Here is a 20,795-nt window from a genome sequence, read left to right on the forward strand (position 1 = left end):
GAGATCCTTAGTTTGCCGCTTCTGATTCTTCTGGAGAAGGCAATAACTAAATGAATCTTAAAACAACTTCAGGTTTGAACAGGCGTTCCTGGGGTTTTTATAATAGAGAAAGAAGCACACCTCTCCTTTTTGTTAACCTTTGGAATAAGTCAAATGTATTTTATCAGTTTTCTTCTTATTGTTGAAAAAAGTGAAGAAAAGCAAAGACATGAGCAGATTGCCTCAGCTGGTCAGAGCATGGTGCTAGTAATGCCAAAGTTGTGAGTTTGATGCCCATACGGGTCACTCAGTTAAGAGTTGTATTCCATGATTTTTGTGGGTCCCTTCTGACTCAGATGATTCTGTGAAATAATCCTGATTAGAATGGGGGAAATATGTAGCCAGCTGGCTCGGTAAGCAGTGGGATAAGGAGCACTTTTGCTAATGACAATATTTCACCATTTCTAGTGAAATCAGAATTTTCTCATTAGGTTATGATAAGCAGAAAATTCTATTTTTATAGTTTGAAGGACTGATTTAAATGTTTCTGCCAGCTTCAAATAATAATTTTGGTTCTGTAAAGCAGTTTATTCTTGGGTTTTTTTAATTTACATCTGTGTCTAGTGCTCTCTTTTCCAGGCAGCTTTTAGGAAGGATAATGATTACATGCAAGAAAACTTTAATTCTTCTTAAAATTTGTTACTGACAATCTCTTTATACACACATTTCTGTGGCCTGTTGAAAGTGTCTAAGTCACATCAATTGTTTTCTTTCTTTCAAACTTTTCCTTGAAAAGTACCCTGATTACCTTCTTCCTCAACTGCAGAGAAGTTTATTTATTTTGAGTATTTTAGGGAGTTGGGATATCTGCCATGATTCTGAAGGTGAAATGGACCACACTAACTTCTTGTTGAGAAACAAAGTGGTAGCATGTCAAGTAGTTTTCAGAAATCTTTGTAAATTACCACCGTCTATAACGAACATCTGAAATAAGGAGAACTAATAGATGTATGGGCAGAACATGCCATTTTGGGATGAAGTTACCTTTTTGTTACCTTTATTGAAATGCGTGCAGGAGTTCTTTTTCTTACCAGAGTGAACCAGCAACATAATTGGCTATAAACCAGCTGCTAATATGTTGTTTTAATGGGATTACATTGCTATATGTCTTCTGCGGAGCATACTCTGGTCTGATGCTTAGTTAGAGACATTCATTGAATCTGGGGGTGGTTTCGTTGCACTTAAATAGACTGTAAAGTACCAAAGCCACTTTCTTGGATAGTGCAATTAAATCTCTGATTTATTTTTATACATTTATTTTACTTTACTACTTCTCCCTTCAGTATATAAATTTTATTTAGTTCATTTTTGAAAGTTAAGCTTATATTTATCTCCTGACCTTTAAGTTACATTTCTTGGAATGCGTAGGATTTGATAGCTCTTTTAGTCTTTTTTCATTTGTTATTTCTCTGATGTGAGTAAGAAAATAAAATCTTTCGTTGTGATTATGGTTGGGTTTTTTTTGAGGTTCAATTATTGCTGGTAAAATATGAATAATTTTAATTAGAAAGTCAGTTATTTATTTTTACCTTCTAATAAAGTTCAAAGGCTTTCATTCTAAAGTAATTTGAAAATAAGTAACAAAGTATAGCAATAATGTATTTAAAGCAACTTGTGTTTTGTTTGCAAAATTTTTTTTAAATTATATTGCACTAGAGTTAATATTGCTATCAGCTATTCTGTTCCGGAGCAGTAGTATTTGGGATGTGGACAGTCCCCTTATTTGGCAGAGTACAGATTAAACAGGTTCTTCTACTATTAACTAGCCCTTAGCAAATGAAGACCATATTCACTGATTGTGGGTTTTGTTTGTTGTCTTCTGGCTCTTCTCCCCTTATTTAATTCTATGATTGAAAAATAATTACTTCATGCAATCTAAAAAAATATTTTCCAAAATTGCCATCTCCAGATGTGAGAAGGTGATTTTGTATATATCCCACATGGATGGTTATGTTTTATTTTTTGTTAAGAACCTAGGTATTGAATACAAATTGGGTGCTTTATCACCTCATTTCATCAAGAAAGCAGAAATCACAAAATGTGATCACAGCCAGCAGGAGTTCACTGATGACTTACATCAGAGCAACCACAGGGTTTCGGAAGGAATCACTCCTTAGGTGTGCCTGCTGCAGGAGGCTGGTTTGATTGGTAATGCTGGGACTGCTAGACTGCTGGATCTTAAAGTGCTCTCTCATGCTTTCTATTCAGGTAATTTTACCATAGAATAATACTGTAAAATCCAGAGGAATGAATTTAAGGAGATAAGAGAACAGCTATGTTCACTTTCACTTTTTTGTGGATACAGAATTATACAGTCATCCTGGTGCAAGTCATCAAACAAGCAAGCCCATCAATTTAAAGGAGGAACTTCTTTGAGAAATGTCAGTATCTTCAGACTTTGAACATGTTCTTGGAACTTAAGACTATTATGTATCCTAGCTGTGCTAATATGTGACTCGCTTAAAAATTTCTGCAGTGTAGTTCTATGTGTATAGGAGAACCTCTTCAGAGACTGGTGGTTAAATTTTTGATATTCTTTCATGCATGCACACGGCTTTACAGATACATAGCCTTTGCAGATAATCAGGTGTGATTCCTCTTTTCTTTGTGGTGTTTATTCTGGAGCTGCTGTGTGTGAGTGCCTAGAGCAGGTAATTTGGTGCTGTCTGTTTTCTTCTCTGCTGTCAGCAGTACAGCATGGAGGAAGACGTCAAATGCATGGAACAGAAAGGGGCTGTTGGAGGAAACAGGCAGCAGGTGCGGAGAAACGTGAGAGGAGATTAAGCCTGAGGCAACAACTACAAGTGGAGGTGGTAATTGAGGAGATTTAGAACAGAGAAAACAAAGGTGAATTGAGTATATTCTAGCAGGGGCTCCTGATTTAGGAGGATATGTAGCCACATGACGAAAATGTAGGAGATTTATGTCAGTTTTGCTTCCCTAATGATCAGATATGACATACTGGCAACAGATCTCACTGTTTTTCTCTGTGGTGTTTACAGAGGATAACAGTCTACTAGAAAGAAGAAAAACACATAAAGGTACATAGGATCTTCAACAGCATGGAACAGACGAATAAAGAACTGCTGTGTGCTGTTCCTGTATGGTACAGAGAAGGGAGTACACAGTGAATTACAAGAGGTAATAAGAAACTAGTTAAATTTAAGAAATGCATCAATAGAGTCTTTTGGGTTCTAAGAAAACTGTTAGTTCCTTGTCAGAAGCTATGAAGAAGGTGGTATATGTCCAGCCTTTGACTGAGGACATCCTGCAGCTGGCACTTGCTAGCAGCTGGGAGAAGATAACCAGAAGTACCACACTGTCTTTTAAGATCCTGTTGCTAAGAAGAAGGGCTACTTGGCTAAGTGGACCTTCAGTGTGACCCAGACCTGGCTCATTATGTGAAAAGTTGTCTAACAAATATGAACTTCAGGTTTTTACTGTTCCCTGCCACTCAGTATGCTTATGAAAACATTTATTTGAAGTCTGATGTGACCATAATGCGGTAATTATTGACCAAGATGTGCCTTTATCAGGCTATTTGGTAGTTGCTTGATTTTAAAGATATAAAACTCTCTTTAAAGATATAAAACTCTCTCAATATCTTCTGGATATTGACTGGCTGTCATTCCATTACTGTGGAATTTTGACTGGAGTAGAAATTTCATAGTCTGTCTGATCTTAGAAAAGCAAGTAATTTAACTTAGAAGATCCTCTGTTTCATCTCCCTTCATGCAGGCGGAGCTCAGTAACCTGCTTTGCTTTTTTCTGTAGTTCAGTAAATTTTTATAGTGTGTTCTTAATTTCTAATGAACTGTTTTCAGAGTGTATTTCACAGTTTTAAAATATCAAAGCCTTTTGTGAAATGCAGTCTAAACAATTAACTTTTTTCCCCCTCTTGTTTGTCATTAACTATCATGAATGGTTGATCACAGTTTCTGTGATCTTGAATGCATACAAAATTTAGTCTTATAGCCCTTATTATGTATTTTAAGGTTTTTTAAATTTTATGATTTTATGAATGTTAGAATGAATTTTGCAGTGACATTCACACTCTTCCAGTAGTGAACTGAAGAAGTGTACTGATGAGTTTGTCTTAAGCGTCTAAGGGGCTAAATTTTATTTCATTCCTCTTGTTGTTTTGGACATTTAACCAGTTGTAATGTTTTACATTACTAATGTTCTGCTAGGAATGGTCACTATTTCAGTTTGAAGAACTGAAGTGTACTAAGATAGTGATAGAGAGATTTGATGAAGTAAGTGTAAAAATAAGCTACTTAAAAATGCACAGGTTTGTTAGGCTCTGACTCTCCCCCATCTCTTTCTTTCTTTCATATGCACATGTTTTAATTTTTTTTCTGTAATAAGAAATCATATTGTAATTTCTGGTTATAGCTTAGTTTTATGAAAGCTGAGATTTAAAACTAAACCTGCTGAAAACATGTAACATATCATAAAGTACATATTTAGGCTGCAGAAGTAGGTAGATGGAACATATTCAAAACAAAGACCTTTTTATTTTTGAGTGTTTTGGCATTAATAATTTGTCATTGTCATTTCCTTACCAATTTTTGGTCAGGAACCAGAGTTTTTTATTTTTCTTACTAGAAATCCATAACTATCAAGGTTCCCTCTTTCTCTCTGGAAGCGTTCAGAAATTCCGAAATAAAAATAGAAGAGTAGCTGGATTTCTGTAAAGGAAAGGAATTCAAATTGCTTTAAAAAGGAAAGTAGATGTAAATTAGAGAAGGAAGTGATATAGTGAAGCAAATGACCACTGCCTTTGTGAGTGCCGATATCAAAAGGAATGGCAGAAGGCTCTTGTGAATCGTACTGGAGAAGAGCTTCTATGTTCTAGGTGTATTTACAGATAAACCAGTGTTCAGAAAGGACTGAATTCATTCATCCTCCTTCCACTGTCAGCAGTCAGAGATTTGCAAGAACACTATCTCCAGGAAGAAACCTCCAATACTATGAAACTCTTGGAACAACGAAGGGATTTTTGAATCAGGGATCAGAGCATTCCCAGAAAAGGGCAGTCAGCCCTGGTGGTCTCATGAAGTTCCTTTTTAGCTCTGCCGGTACAGCAAAGATGTAAACATTTTCTGTCTTTTTGCACATTGATGAAATGAAGATTTGAGATGATCAAGGCAATCTAAATGGTACCAGAGGATTTTGATTTTCTAATTACAAAGAGTACAGGAGGTGGTCTGCCCTGATTAGTTCCCTCTCTATGCTTTGCCAGACTTGGTGCCTCTTGGGTGGGATGACACATAGTAATTTTTGATGTTTACAAAGATTCTTCTGTATGTTACAAAATAAAGCCTGAGGCAGGGTGAATACAGAACAGAAAGAACAGAAGCATAGGTAGGATGAGAGCAGAGCAGGAGAAAAACTCACACACATTCTTTGAATTATTAATATGAATGCACTCCTGCCTTTCTCCTTGAGGCTTTGGCTACAGGGGTGTTACAGAGCCAACTCATAAAGAAATATGAAGCCTGAAAGTGAAGTGAATTTGCCCAGTGATGGGACTACTAAATTTGCAGTATTGTTCTTGTGTAGAAAGATACTTGGGCAATGCCTTGCGGTGGCCACAGGCACTAAGGTGCTGATTCCCATAGCCATCAGATTTCCTGGTGTCACTTCAGCTGGCACAGCTTCATCTCTGGCAATATTGATGGCAGGCAGCCCATGCACGGTGCTTCATCATTGAGTTCCCTGGGAGAGAGAGCTGGAGCACTCAGACGGCGTTTGTACTTCATCTGCGTGAATTCTCCCTTTTCCATGTAAACGTGCTGATTATTTCACTTGCAGAACTGGAAGACAGTTAATTTTTCATACATCACATGCAAATTCTTAATCCCTTCTCAAAATTCCTCTTTACTACTGTGGAGATATTTAAACATATTTAATTTTAGTTACATTTGATGCTTATTCCACATAATGGTAGAACATGGAAAGGTGTTCCAGTCGTCAAGGTTCCTTAGGCTTATCTAGAATCCCTAGGACAAAATACAGTTTGCAGTGTTATGTTCATTTAGGATAATGTTTGGAAATAGTAGAGGAAAAGCTATCAGGCTGACTGCTGTGTCCCAAGAGACAAAATACAAACCAATTAGCAGAATGGCGTGACTGATAACAAAATCCAACAATTTATTGTTGGATGAATAATTTATTCTGTGTATTCTATGGGGGGAGAGACTCAGTGTGTCAAGTTTTCTGACAGCATAATTCTGTTGGAGTTTGTTGAATTGTGCCAAGATTTTGGTTTTATAATCTCAGCTGCTGCAGCAAATAAATGTAGTTATTCTGTGAGAAAGTTCAAATCAGGAGCAATTAGTATTCCCCAGGCCTAGTTTTCCATCTGATAAGTGAAGACAAATTTAATTAAAAAGGATGAATTTGGGAATTCTGCTGGTAGCAGATCATCTGCTTGCCTATTGCTTCATTGGAAAGCCTTGTCTCCTGCTTCTCCTCCTTTTCAAGCATTTTCTGACAGTAGTCGCTGCACCAGAAGTGCATTGTGCTTCAGCTGTGTGCTTCAGGATTTTTTCATTTTACCCTGTCTTTGACTTGGTCTCCATATTAATCTTGAAATGTGTGTATAAAATAAGAAACTTCAAGTGAGATGGATGACACTGTAGCATTTTTTCATGAATACCCAAGTCAGAATTTTCATGATACTGATTTGATTGTCTCCTCCTTATCTTTGGTAAGGGCTTTCTGGATGTGGGCCTCTGCTCTCCATGAACACTAAGGCTGGTGTTGCGGTAGCTGTTCTTGCCTCTTGCTTAGGATGTTTTCATTGCAGATTTCACAACACATCCTCTCTGTCTCTTTAATCCAGGGCTTTTTTTAGGGATCATCTGAACCTGATCCTGTGACCTTTAGTTTTTTACTTTTTCTTCTCCCTCTCCTGCTTTTAGGGTGGATTAGTTGGTTTCTTTGTTTGTTTATTGTCACAGTTCAAGGCACAGCAGGAAGTTAATTGTCTATTGGATGTACTATAGATTTTAGTATTGATCATATTGTGCAATAGGATATCAGATTGAGTTTTAAACTCTTTAATGTTGCTTCACTGCTGATAGCTGTTAAGAGCTTTACCCTTACCATACCCCGGGTCTTGTTTTGGGGTCATTAGTGTTTGGACATCCCTAAGAGTTTAATAAATTGCTGGTGGTAAAGCATTTTGGAAACTTTCTTTTAATCTTCGAGTACATTCTTATGTCCTGTGTAGTAGATTGTTGTCTGTTATCTTTGCCTGTTGCTCTAACATTACATGTTCTCCCTGTGGTTGGAGCACTGCAAACAACACTAAGTGTCTGTTTTGTGGCAGAGTGAGATGTTCTCTGTGTGCCTCAGACTTGTCAGGGAAAGCACCAGCCATGGCTGAGGGTCTGTGCTGCAGGTATCTGTCTACAGCAGGGTCTCTAACTAGACCACCCCACAACTCAGACAGAGGAAGGAAACCCCTATTGTCTATGGTGCTCCAGATAGGTGACATTTCAAATCTACTATGTGTGGATGAGTGTTATTTTGTGCTAAATCTGTTTCACTAGCTGTAAAGACTTCTAGATCTTCATCTTGCATATTCTTTCTTGCAATCCATTATTACAGTTCATATGTTTTCTATTTTATTTTTGAGTACACTATGAAAAACCTTTGATCCAGTTTCTGTGTTTGTATCCTCTAAAGTCATATTTCTCCATTATATTTTGATATTTTGTTACTAGCATATTGTTTTCCTCTGTTTGGGCAGAAATTACTTGCAGGTACAAACAACTCTGAAGTAACTGTACATAGTATATTTCTTCAAGTTGGCCGTACAAATGGGCCCGTTAAAACATAAATTACCTTCAATTTGTATGAAGAAATATGCTTTGAAAGAAGAGGACAGATAAGCATCAAAGTTAACCTCTTTTAAAGACTATATCTATTTTGTCCCTTTCCTTAGTTTTCTTGATGTGATCTGCTGTATATTAATATTTAATTTCAAAACTTCATTGGTAATAAAACCTCTCATTGAATATTTTTTTCTAAATATTTTCACTTTTCCTTTTCACTCTGTAGGTAGAAGAAATTGTTGATATAGGAGCATTTGCCCCAGAAGACATTCATGTTCCCAAAATCTATGTTGATCGTCTGTTACAAGGAGAGAAGTTTGAGAAAAGAATTGAAGTAAGTAGCTGAGCTTCTCAGTCACAACAGTTTTCAGCTTGGGGTGTATTTAAAATTTGTATGATTTTTACTTTAGCCTCCAAGTCTTAGCACTGAGAAAATAGTGTAAGAAAGACCCATCATGTTCTGCTAAGAACTGGAGCTTAGGTAGGTACTTATGTAGTTAGATGGTGGCCTGAGGATTGAGCCTTCTTTCTTACACCTCAGACTCTGTGGTTAAGTCCCGGAATAACTTACAGCAACTGCCTGTAGCCCTGGATGAATTTACTGCAGTTGAAAATCTAGTGGAAAATGCTACTTCATTCTCCTTCCCTCTCTCAGTTCACCTGCTGTAGACACAACAAGAGGAACACCTAGACAAGGATCTGACTTTGACAAGTAGCTACTTTCTTTTCCACTGGAGAGCTTTTGATGTGGGCAGGTAGGGCCAGCCTCAGTCCCTTTTGTGCCGTGTATTGAATTATGTTATGTTGCGAAGGTCCTGGAAACCTTTGTTCCTTTTTCTTTAATCAGGAACTTTTTTAGCTGGTGGTCTTTCTGGTCTGAATAAAATATGTCAATAACTATTAAAATTCCAGCAATAATATTCCACCACTGAAAACATCCAAGAAAATTATGATTATGTAATTGTTCTTTGTTGTTTTTGTGTCTTTGTCACACTCAGGCTATGTCCCTATATTCATTTGGTGATGTGACAATGGTTTTAAAGTGCAGTTGAAAATTCTGTATTTCTTCTGTGTCTTCATATTCTGGAGCTGGGACTTATTCAAAATGTTGTCAGAAAAGCTGGTAGAAGGGAAGATATATGACACAAGGAAAAAAAAAATCTGTGAGAAAAAAGTGCAGAAAGGAATTGTGATAATTAAACTTTTGTTATTAAAATCAAGTCACAAAGTCCTAGAAAGTCATACAGTGTCTTTTCCCTGAGCATTCTCTTTTGTGAATGCTAGGATTAAGAAGCTTTTTTTTTAATTCCATCTGTTCATTCTGCAAAAGCATATTGCATGTTGTTGAGTAATTGACTGCAAACAGATGTGTCAAACTTTTTTTTTTCTCCTCTGGTTATGTTAGGTTAGATTGCAATTAATGGCCTGTGTTCTTCTCCGGAATGGCTGCATTATCTCCCAGAAAAGCTTTTTACCTTTTATGACAGAAATCTTTTCTTCATTTATTAAACTATTGCTTCTACTGCATCTTGGTTGCATAACGGAATACGGATTTAGTCAATACCTACTGAATGATGACTGTTGCATACCTACCCAGTCATCTGCCCCCTTCCCTATATGCTTCATAAAAAAAGTGGGGCAGGGGTGAGGGAGAAAGCTACTGTTAACTGCCAAGCAAAATTGTAACAGAGATTAATTTTGATTATGGAATTTTGTAATTCTGGCAGTGGCACCTCTCATTACTAGAGGTATAGGAAAGAAATGGCAGCTTTATTTACTCTTACGTTAAATTTTATATATGAACTGGCTGTACACAGAAAAGCACTGAGTAGGATAAGTGGTGAGAGAAGATGAGGAACATAAGAAATAAAAATAAGCTAGTCTGTCATAGTTCTTACTGGCTTTAAATAGCAGTTCTTGCCTAATATGGCTCAAAAGTGGTCTCTAGCACCAGCTATAATTTCTATCCAGCCTTCTCTTTGCTGTGTAGAAACCCTCTGTAATTGTTCTTACTTTATCCGTAATCCACAAGTCAAGCAATTCTAGGGAAAATAGCCAAGGCATAAAAAGGAAGTTGATGGGAAATTCAAGAGGATTGATACTGACTGTTTCTGACTGCCTAAGGGGAGAGTGACTCTGCAAAAATTCTTTTGTGGTGATGAAAAGTAGCAGGATAATTTTTTCTGATGTGTTAATTGTAGCCTGAAGAAGGAGAGGGTATAAAGACATATGGGGGTGCAGGACATGATGTTGCCCAGAGGAATTTTTTATGCGTAGGAGAAATGTGAAAGAACATAGTCTGTGTAGACAATCATTTAAAAGAAAGATGTTACAAATTTCTTGAATGTCTTGGCATTTTCACCTACGTGTGATTTACAGAACATCAACTTGAGATGAGAAAATTTCAGGAAACAACTTCATGGAGGTGTGCAAGATTATAGAGATTTATGTTTGAAAACTTTGTTTCTTAGCTCCCAGTTTCTTTAGATGAATGGCATTTGTCTGTCTCATCCTTATAAATCTAGAATAGCTCATTGAATTGAATGAATGCAGAAAGAGATCAGTATTTGTATTTTTGGCTGACATTTTATGAATCTATTTAGGTATCTCTGGGGTAATGAATCTCAGACTTGCTAGTATTTCCACTAATGCTTGGTGCCTTCTTCACCACTTCTCTATGTATCAGGCTTGGCAATACAGATGAAGAAATAATATTTTGCTCTAAGGCTGTCATTGGCGATATTTGATGACTCCATTTGCCTAGATAAGCTTGAATGCATAAAATAAAAGGTTGTTTTTTGTAGAAGATGAATAAATAACTTTATTCTTAGAGCAAGTATCTCAGTGCAATCACAAATCAGGCTTTTGTGTCTTGAGAAGCAAGAATCTGGATTCTAATCTTTACTTATGATTACTTCTTATTTTGCAGCGCTTATCAATCCGAAAGCCTGAAGGCTCAAAAGCCCAACAAAAAACAGGAGACAATGTGAGGGAGAGGATCATCAAACGGGCTGCTTTAGAGTTTGAGGATGGCATGTATGGTATCCTTCAGTTGTGCCATAGGTTAAAGTGATTGCTGACTAGAATAACAAACCCAAATGGTTTGTTTAGAACGGGTTAATTAACATGCTTATTGTCTTTACCAGACCCTGGGATTCTCTCATTTTATTAATACCCAATTGAAATAGAAGGGATGCTAAGACATAAAATATGTGGAGTTTTTATTTCTGGTGGTTTTATTAGCAGTTAAATGTGTCACAAGAATTTCTTGAAAAACTTGGAAAAGAAGCTTTACTTGCACTGTTGGGCTTTTTTTGTCATGTAAAGGATTTGACAGAATGCAATTAGACAGTTCAAATCGCAAAATAATTCATCACAAATATGAGATATCTAAGTAAAAACAAAAGTGCTTGTGAAGGGAATAGTTCCAATCAACTCATAGTACAATAGTAATTTTTAAAAATTTATTAGTTTACAATGAGTGTTTGTGCCTTAACCACTTCTTTTCAGCTAATCTGGGTATTGGAATCCCACTGTTGGCCAGTAACTTTATCAGTCCAGATATAACTGTTCACTTACAGAGTGAAAATGGAGTCCTGGGTTTGGTAAGAATATATCTTGGTCAGAATATATCTTATTATAGTGTTTGTATTTTCCTGTGGCTGTATTTTATTTCCTGCCCACCTCCAACTTGATTATTATATTACTAAAAAATTGTATTCAAATATGTGCTATGTTACATCACCATAAAATTCTCATTGTGCTGCAGGGAAGTTTTTTAGGAAATGATCATTTTATGATTATGGTGCTACTTTGCTAAGGATGTCCTTAAGTATGTGATTTTCTGGACTCAGAATCATCAGGAGTTTGCAAGACCGAGCAGTGTAAACCTTATCAAACATAATTTTAAATAAAGCTTAAAGTGAATATTATTTTTACTGTCTTTACTACTAGTCACGTGGCTTTATGAAGTTGCAGTTATGACCTTTTTCTGAAAAATGTCTGTCGCTTTGGTTAAGAACAAAAAAAACCCCCAAATCAAACAAACCTCTTACTTCAAGGTTGTTTAGTAACTCTAACATCCTTGAACAATATGTCCATCAGCCCTGATACGTTACTTGATGTAAATCATGCCTTGTAATGTCAGGATTTTTTTCTGATAAAAAATAGAATTCTGATAAAAAAAAGATAAGAAAACGCATGTCTGCCATGATCTGTTTTCAGTAATAAGCATTAGAAATAATACGGTAATTATGGATTGTATTTTAAAGGTATTTATTTTATTATAAAGTTTGACATACATCTGTATTGTTATCAGGGTCCTTATCCACTTGAAAATGAAGTAGATCCAGATCTGATTAATGCAGGTAAATATTTAAATTAAATTTAATTAATGGAAAGTGACTATTCATTGTTAATCTAAAATTTTTCTTTTGACACAGTATTTGAACCCAGCGTCCTGTTTTATTTGATAATAAATATTAATGTATTTGTCTTTTAAGTGAAGGCTTCTTTTGATCAATGACAATGTTTAATATTCTAGTTAGAGCTCATGCTTTGATTCATTTCAGTAGCTACTGGGGGAGACTCTCTTCCAGACCAGTCAGTAAATGGTCAAATCATCCTTTCCAGAAGTGAGATTGTTTCGTGCAGCCTGTATGGGAATATGGGTTTGTTTTCCTGCTACTTTTCACCTTGAGTCTTCTAGAAAATGGTTTTCAATGATTTATGCTTGGGACATGTTTTAAAACATCCTGTGTATAATGGCCTGGTTTATTCCCAGCCAAGAATAGAACTCATTTGCATTCAGAGAGGGAGTGGTAGCCAAGGCAGGGGGAAAGAGCTGCCCAGCTGGGACCTGGCACACTGAGGGCGCTGCTGCAGGCAGCTGCTTTTGCCGCTGTTAGCAGGGAATGGCAGTTCTCACATACTGTGGTTGCCCAGCTGTTTTGGGGCATTTCACCTCAGAAGCAGCAATGCAATGTAAAAATGTACATTTCTTATGATTTAGTGCACCTGTCTGATTTCTTTTTGTTTTCGTGGAAAAGTTGTGCCTGTGTATATTCTCTGTTTCCATGTAACGATACACTTAAATATTGCATTGTGACAAACAGAAGTAGGCTTTGGAACCTTGCTGCTGATGATGTTAATGCTGTAGGTGATAGAGCTGACATTTTAGTTGTTTTTTCATATGGAAAATATACACATTTAATATTTTTCATTCGAGTATACACATTTCATATTTTTTATTCAAATATACACATGCATACATACAAATACATGTATGAGTGTGTACATATGTATCTATACAGACAGTACCTTTCTCAGTGGCTGTTAGCAAGTACAATTAAACTCTGAAAAGTCAAAGGAGATAAAACACTGGCATAAAATAATTTAAATTTAATATCAGTCCAGCAATTGTTCACTGGCTTGAAACATTTGCTGCGTGGCTCAACTAAATGATACTTATCATAGTGCTATGTAATTGCCCTGTTACTGTACTATATTTTAAATGTGGAGTTATTTGAGGCCATTTTCTGGTTTGAAATAAAATATTATTAAGAAATCTACTCCACCATTTCACCAGTATCTATGTAATTGTTTTGATACACTCTATGAAGGAATATGTCAGAGGTGTGGAAGGAAAAAAAATATTTAGAAGAAAAAAAAATACTGTAAGTGTGAAATCATATGCATGCACATTAGAACTTAAGTTTTAATATGGGTGTGCATGAAAAATGAACATATTAACAGAGTGACAGTGAAAAAATACCCAAGAACTTCATAAATTCTCTGAAAAAGTTGTGCTGTAACGTGGGAGTCAAGATAATCTTGAATTGTTATTTACAGTTGAAAAACATTTTTTAAGAGTTAATCTAGAAGGGATGAACCTAAGAGGTCAGAATGGAACATGGAAATTAGATTATTCTAGTATTGGTAATTCGATGTTAAGCAGCTTCACATGTCCCTCTGAAGCTGCAGTAGACAGGACATGGGATAGACTAACCTCAGACCTACCACCAAAATAGTTATTGCTATAATTGCTGAAACATTCGCATGGTTGGATTAAGACCATTCTAGGTACTTTCCAGCCAAATTTGTAAAACCATGTTGTGCTGGTTTGGACAAATTTGGAGGAAAAATATCCTCTGATAGAAGGCAGGTCACAACCACCCCTCCCCCACCAGGTTTGGGAAAAAAGAAATTTTCCTCAGAGGAAAGTGAAAGAGATAAGAAGTATTTCTTTAACAAACAAACAGGAAAAGGATAATAATGCTAAATAATAAAACTTCTCACTGTGGAGAGAAACCTGAGAAAATTTCAGAGTCCTTCTGTAGTCTCTCTCCCCCTCCTTGGAGCTGGGTTGTGGTGGGCCCACCTCTGGGGCCTTGATGAAAAATTTTCCTGATGTGTTCTGATGTTGAAACAGTCCAAAAAAAGAAGAAGGGAAAAAACCAAAGTCCCATGAAAACAAAGTTCAATTCTCTGTCTCCCTCCAGATAAAAAAGAGCCACAAGCTGTCTGAAAAGCAAGCAGGGTGCTTCCTCCCCTCTCTACCGCAAGCAGGATGCAGAGGAGTGTGTATCTGTGTCCTTGAACAACCGCTTTGAGAAGTTTCCTCAGTTTTTTTCCTTTCCCCCCTCTCAGGCTCAGTTTAAAGGCACAGAAAGGCACAGAATTAATTTCCGGGCATAGAGCAGCATAAGGGATACACATCAGATGGTCACCCCAAGACAGAAAAAACAGAAGCTAAATGGCAGAGGAGTAGAAATTAGTCTTGTTCTCATTCATTAACTGGAATGATCCAGTATCAGCTCCAAAGTCCAGTTTGAAGTCTTTTAAACATATACTTGATTTTGGCTGTTGCCAAATTTCTCTCTGCAAATGTAATTGTATTGCTCTGAAATATGTATGGGTTTTTCTGTTTGTCCCATTTTCTTAATGTCTCACATGAAGTATATCTTGACTGAAAGGTAGACTACTGTATTACACACTACTGTATTACAGCAGAAATATTTAAAAGTACTGACCTCCTGAGAGCATTTTCAAGTAGTGGGTAATGTGGTGCTCTTTTTACATTATTCTGTGGTCCTAAGCCTGTGTGTCTTTCTTCTCATCATTACCTTACCTTGTCACTTTATCCCAGGCTACTATCTCCATGTTGCTGCCTGCAAACCCTGTTTTTTCTCCCACTGCATTGGATGGGTGCCCTGTAGGGAAAGATAATTCAGGCAGTCTCAGCAGGTCTGGGTGTTAGCATGGTGAATTCTTGAGAAGTGTGCAGGACCCACTTGTATGACCTTAATTCTATACTATTCTGTGTGTCAAAATTTAATTTCCATGCAAATGGCATAAAATATATATCAGATGAACTCAATAATTAAAGCACTTACCTTAGATCTCTGCTTCAAGTTTTATGGACTGTTCCTCTCCCTTTTCCCATTCTCTTAGTTAATCTCATTGGCTTTTTTCCTTTGTTTTCTGGAAACTGTTTAATGATGTCTTATTCCCCTTCCCCTTTGTTGTTACACTGTTTCTTCTCTATGTCACCTGTTGCTAAAATATTTCGGTTTGGTTTTTTTTCCTCTCAGGTTTACCATGCTGTTTTTATAATTCCACCTTCATCTATATTTCTTCTGCCTTTTCAGAGGCACCCTGTGTAAATGTTTGTTGCCTAGACTGATTGAAAGCACAGGCAGAAGAGGAAGTAAAGGGGCCTGGACAGAGTCAAAATAAGACACTGCCAGGTGTGCTCCATTGCTTGACTCAAGCATTGTTCAGAGAACAGTACAACACACAGAAGCACATTTTCTTGTGCCCTTTAAAAAAGCAAGAATAGACTAGACCTGTCATTTATTTTTTTTGTATTTTTCATTATTAGCACTATAAATTGTTCAATCTGATCTGCTTGCTTTTCTTTGCAGCCTTTCCGTGTCCTGAAGACTTTATCTTTCTCTGTTTCAAAAGACAGTTACTTCTCACTTTTTCTGTGAATGGAGCAGAAAGCTAAAGCCCATAGATATTTCTTACACTCCGGTGTTCATGATGGCTTGTCTGGAACTGCTGGTGGTCAAAGAGCAGGCAATCCGGTCATTGGAAATGCTAGCAAACTGCTTCACAATTCAATAGGATTGATTAGGTTTACATGTGACGTAGTAAGTGTAATCAGGTCCGTAGTTGTACTGAATCCAAAAGAATTTGATAAAAACCTCTTACTTGTTGGTAAATAGCTGTGACTTCATTTGTCAAAGAGATAAAATGCATACATACGTACTGTAGCTTATTTCTTTTGCAGGTAAGGAGACAGTCACTGTTCTTCCAGGTTCTTCCTATTTCTCTAGCGATGAATCATTTGCAATGATAAGAGGGTATGTAACAACACAAACCCTGATCTTTTTGAAACGGGAAAAGAATAAACTCATTAGTATTTCTTTCAAATGTGGTTAGCATTTAACAACCTGTAAAATTGTCATGGACTTAATCAGTGGTGGTTTACAGAGGGTTAGGTCTAACTATTGGAAATAAAAATCCACTGTAACTAATAGATACCATGGTGATGTTTGTGCCTACCACCACCTGGCCATATATAAACACATTTATAACTATGTTTTAGCAACTATTTTTTTGTCATTTCCAAGTATCTAATCTGTACTTGCACGCTGTATATTTTATGTGCTCAGCTTGCAACTGTGATCCTCATTCCACCTCCTTAATGGAAATTCAACGTCCGCACCTGTTTTTTGTTTGTTTTGCAGAAAGGAGGTTGGATGCAAACAAACACTAGATCCTAATGGCTCTGAAAAGATAATGAGTGCATGTAAATATGTTAAGGAGTGTACCAAAAAGCGCAAGTTCAGAGTTGATTGACTGTGCAATCAATTAACCAAACCAGACAAATGTAGGAACATTTTTGAGACTCAGTAGGCATAAAGAGACATTTGCATCAGTGATACATCTAGGGGGAAAACCCCAACTACATCTGTGACGAATGGTTGCTACCTCTGTCATATGCCACCATTTTTAAATTGATGTAATGAGAATGAACAAAAGCTTAAGGTTTGTGGGCTGTTACTTTAACATGATGTGCTAATTACACACTTTCTGTTGCCAGAGGCCATGTTGATTTGACAATGCTTGGAGCTATGCAGGTGTCTAAGTACGGTGACCTGGCCAACTGGATGATTCCTGTAAGTAGGTTTCTGAACTACTGTCAGTGTACTGTGTTTAGGATAACATAAATGTAGCTGAGGATCAGGCAAAGGAGAAAAGGGCAGAATTAGAATGAGGGTTGTGAAGCTAAAAGCACTAAAATAAGAGGATATGTGTATTTTTCCTGTATACTGCTGGCACCAAGCAATCCATTATCAGAAGTCAGCCTTCTAAAATTATGCTTGCACATTGTGAAAAGCAAAGCATTACTTATGCAAGCCTTTTTCCTGCCTGTTATGTCCATGCCTTTCAGATATCATGGTTCTTTTGCTGAGGACTGATGCTTTTTCTTGACAGTGACAACTTTTGTATGGTTGTACTTGGAACAGTAAGTTGAAGGAAAGTGTAAAACAGCATGTAGCTCTTTACAAACTTATTTTTAAAGTCTGCATTATTTTTCTGTGTTTCTGTCAAAAGATTGCAGCATTGCCCTTTCAAATACAGTAAGAAAAAGGCAATAATGCTGTATTTAGCCAAACAGACCTTCAGGTTTCAATGATAGAAATATAAGCTTATCCCAGTATTATTTAAGCAGCTGATGACATTAAGCCATTCTTTGAACTTTATGTTTTAACATTAAACAACATAAGTAACTTTCGTACTGTTGACAAGTTTACTATTTTCAATGGCTTTCAATATGATACTTTTTGATATGGCTTGTAACAGAGATGTCTAGAAGCAGATTTTCTTATTAACCTTGTTTAAAGTAATGAGGCATATTTCTATCTGCCTGAGCAGTGTTAAAGGACTTGGGAAACCGAAAGATGATTATAGGAGGACAAAAACCCAAATGAATGTCCTGTCTCTTGGAAAAGCGTTAGTCGAACCCAGCAGTCTCTGACTTCTCCAGGAGACCTTTGAGCCTGGAAGTCATGGAGCAGTGGCTGGAGCATAAGGTGGTTTTATGGAGAGGGGACAGAGTCTGACGTGGGAGTGATACAAGCAGGTGTGGGAGAAAGGGTTATGTGAAGGGCTATTCCAGGTGTCTGTGTGAGCAATTGTGGGGCATGAGAAGGGGTATGGCTAGGTTGAAATGTGCCTTTCAAGATCTGAACTACCAAAAGATAAAGACAGCATTTTGTACTAGTAAAAAGATTTGTTTACACATACATTTCTTGAAGCATTGAAGCTAAGATTGATTGTAATCTTTCTCAAAAAAGTGCAGATTTACATGTTCTTCCCTCAGTGCTTTATGTTCTCTGAAAGATACTGAGTTTCGTTTTGCATTCATACATATTGCGAAGATTATTTTTTATATCTGGTATTCCTTATTTTACCTATGAAGTTGCCTCTCAGTTCTGTTCAACCCCAAATTTATGAATAACAAGTATGTTTTCAAAACAGGGAAGTATAAAATGCAACTTTCAATACTGTTTCACTTTTTGTTACCTTTGAGATGTATCTTCTTACTACATACTACAGTCTACATCAAATGGATCCTTGTGACTTTTTGCTGTCATAATTTTCCACTCTTACTAATCTTTGGCTGTTTGAAAATTTCCTCTGCAGTAAGTTTGTATTAACTTTTGAGTAAATGTGCCCAATGATACTTCATAAATCCAACCAGTAGCGTTTCCAAGCAGCAATAATTTCTCTTTGGTTACTTTTATTGAGATCTGTTGGATGGATGTTTCTTAATCTACTTTATTGATGTGTTACTGCTATTCTACAGTACAGGTTTTTAAAATGGGATTAACCAACCCATAGATATTCAGATCTCCCTGCTTTTCCTGTAAATAAGATGATACATTATTGTCAGTTAAATTTAATTATGAGCAAGATGTGTTTCTTTTTTAGTCACAAGATTTGTGTGTGGGTGATACAAAGACTGACTTTGCTGAAAACTCATAGTGTAAGGCAACTTTAAGCTGTATTTTGTTCTAACACTTTTCACTTTGTTTTTCATTTAGTTTTGGTTAAATATTTCTTATACACTGTAGCTTTTGGATTCTTGTATTGATGGTATTTGCCATTATTTCAGAGGCAAGTAATAACTCTGTATGTTTTGAGCAAGCGCACCATCATGAAGCAGTCCTTTCTGTCCCATAAGAGCTTGCTAACACTTGAACCCTAGCGTGTGCATGTGTGTGTTTACTTGCACTTATTATTATGAACTGAGCTGAGGAAGTCTCACTGCAGTAATTACAGCCCTTTATCTTTGCTCTTATCTGCTGACTTTTAATGGAGAGAAAAATCCCATGAGTAAAGGAAGAAGAGGGTGTGAATATTTTAAGCACATGCAGTAAACAATGCTGTTTGCTTAGCAGAAGTTACTTCCTAAATACTGGCATTTATTGGTAATTTTATTCCATTAAGCACTACTACTTAATGGCTTTTTGTCTTCCTCACTTTGGTATTTCTCCAACTAACAAGAGGGTTTCTGAGGAGGGAAAGGAAGGAGGTGGCAAATTTCTGTGAATCCCCTGGAAACAGAGTGCAGCTGGGAGAAGGTGGCGAAGAGAGGTTGAAGAGAAACACTGAGGTCATGGTTATGGAGTAGGGCAGATAGGCCAGAACAGATAGCCCGTAGCTGCTGGTTGCTACTGGATGGATACTACATTTCATTTCATGAGTGCAGAACACAGTATCTGACCTGTCTGTGTCTCAAGCTAATGTCAGATATTGTCAGAATAGCAGGGCAGCTTCCCAGCATGTACAGAGCAGCAGCATTAATTGTCTCACATGAGTTTTTAAAAGTTGGGGGATTGACTGCACAAATCCCTGCATGTACTTGCTTTGTTTGAGTTCCTTTCTACCAGTGTCTTTTTGAAACCCTTGGAATAGAAACGTTTATGAAACAGTTTCTGCTGCCCTTCTGCAAGGGCAGAAGCTTACTACAAAGTACTGCAGCTTCAGCTTGCGCCAAGTACTGCTTTATTTTCCCCATTCTTCCTGAGGGAAGGCACATAACTATGATTGCTGTTGTGATGTGTATCAGAGGCTGGACATAGGTCAGAACAAAACACCAGAACTTCTGCCATGTTCCCCTGTGACACCAAGGCTTGTAGATGTGTAGATATGGCACTTAGTACCAACCATAAAGAGGACTGTGGACTGATTAATAAACTGGATTTGTGTAAGTTCACAAGGGCAGATAGGATACATCCAGAGGTGCAAAAGAAGCTGGCCATTTTCTAAGGCAACAGGCTCAAAGCCTAGTGGCCGGAAGTTAACAAGCAGCAGCCTCAGAGATGATACAGGGCCTGACCCTATTTAGCATCTCTGTTCTCTACAAACAATACAAACCAAGAGAATAAACCTTAGCTTTGTATATTCTTCAACTGGAGTCTAAAATTAATGTTTTGATTCTAAGGTAGTGCAGTTAGTTAGCACGAAGAGAAGAGAGTGATGTAATTTGTGCAGAAGGTGCAGTTTGGATACATAAATCTGTATCATTCTTGGGAAGAAAAAAATCCTTAAATTTTAGAATCAGCAGCCTGAGATTTTAATGCTCTAGCTTGGACTAGCCAAACCTAGAGGATTAAAACATTAAGAATGAAATAAAATTACACAAAAATTCTAAGCTTTATCAGAGAAGATTATCTGAAAAAAAGAATTGAGAAAACCTAATTCAAATTCAATAATAAATCTTTTAATTTACAGTCTGTAGAAGTTAGTATAACCTAAGGCTTTAGGAATATAATTTTATTCATTATTGGTAGTTTTTCTACAAAGCTTCAAAGTACATATTTTGCACAG

At 36.9% G+C, this 20,795-nt stretch overlaps 1 protein-coding gene across 1 annotated transcript in view; it reads left to right on the forward strand.

Moving 5' to 3' along the window:
- OXCT1 (3-oxoacid CoA-transferase 1) overlaps positions 1-20,795 on the forward strand; it is an 81,309-nt gene that overhangs the window by 36,339 nt on the left and 24,175 nt on the right. Inside the window, exons 8-13 of the mRNA XM_042028431.1 lie at positions 8,113-8,220; positions 10,816-10,927; positions 11,397-11,491; positions 12,205-12,253; positions 16,183-16,255; positions 16,999-17,074. Coding sequence (XP_041884365.1) covers positions 8,113-8,220; positions 10,816-10,927; positions 11,397-11,491; positions 12,205-12,253; positions 16,183-16,255; positions 16,999-17,074 — 513 coding nt within the window. The remainder of the gene's footprint in view (positions 1-8,112; positions 8,221-10,815; positions 10,928-11,396; positions 11,492-12,204; positions 12,254-16,182; positions 16,256-16,998; positions 17,075-20,795) is intronic.

Source organism: Corvus kubaryi, unplaced genomic scaffold (genome assembly GCF_017639235.1).
Source record: "Corvus kubaryi isolate FWS band 111438036 unplaced genomic scaffold, C.kubaryi_AGA036_p1.0 37308, whole genome shotgun sequence".
Taxonomy (NCBI): domain Eukaryota; kingdom Metazoa; phylum Chordata; class Aves; order Passeriformes; family Corvidae; genus Corvus; species Corvus kubaryi.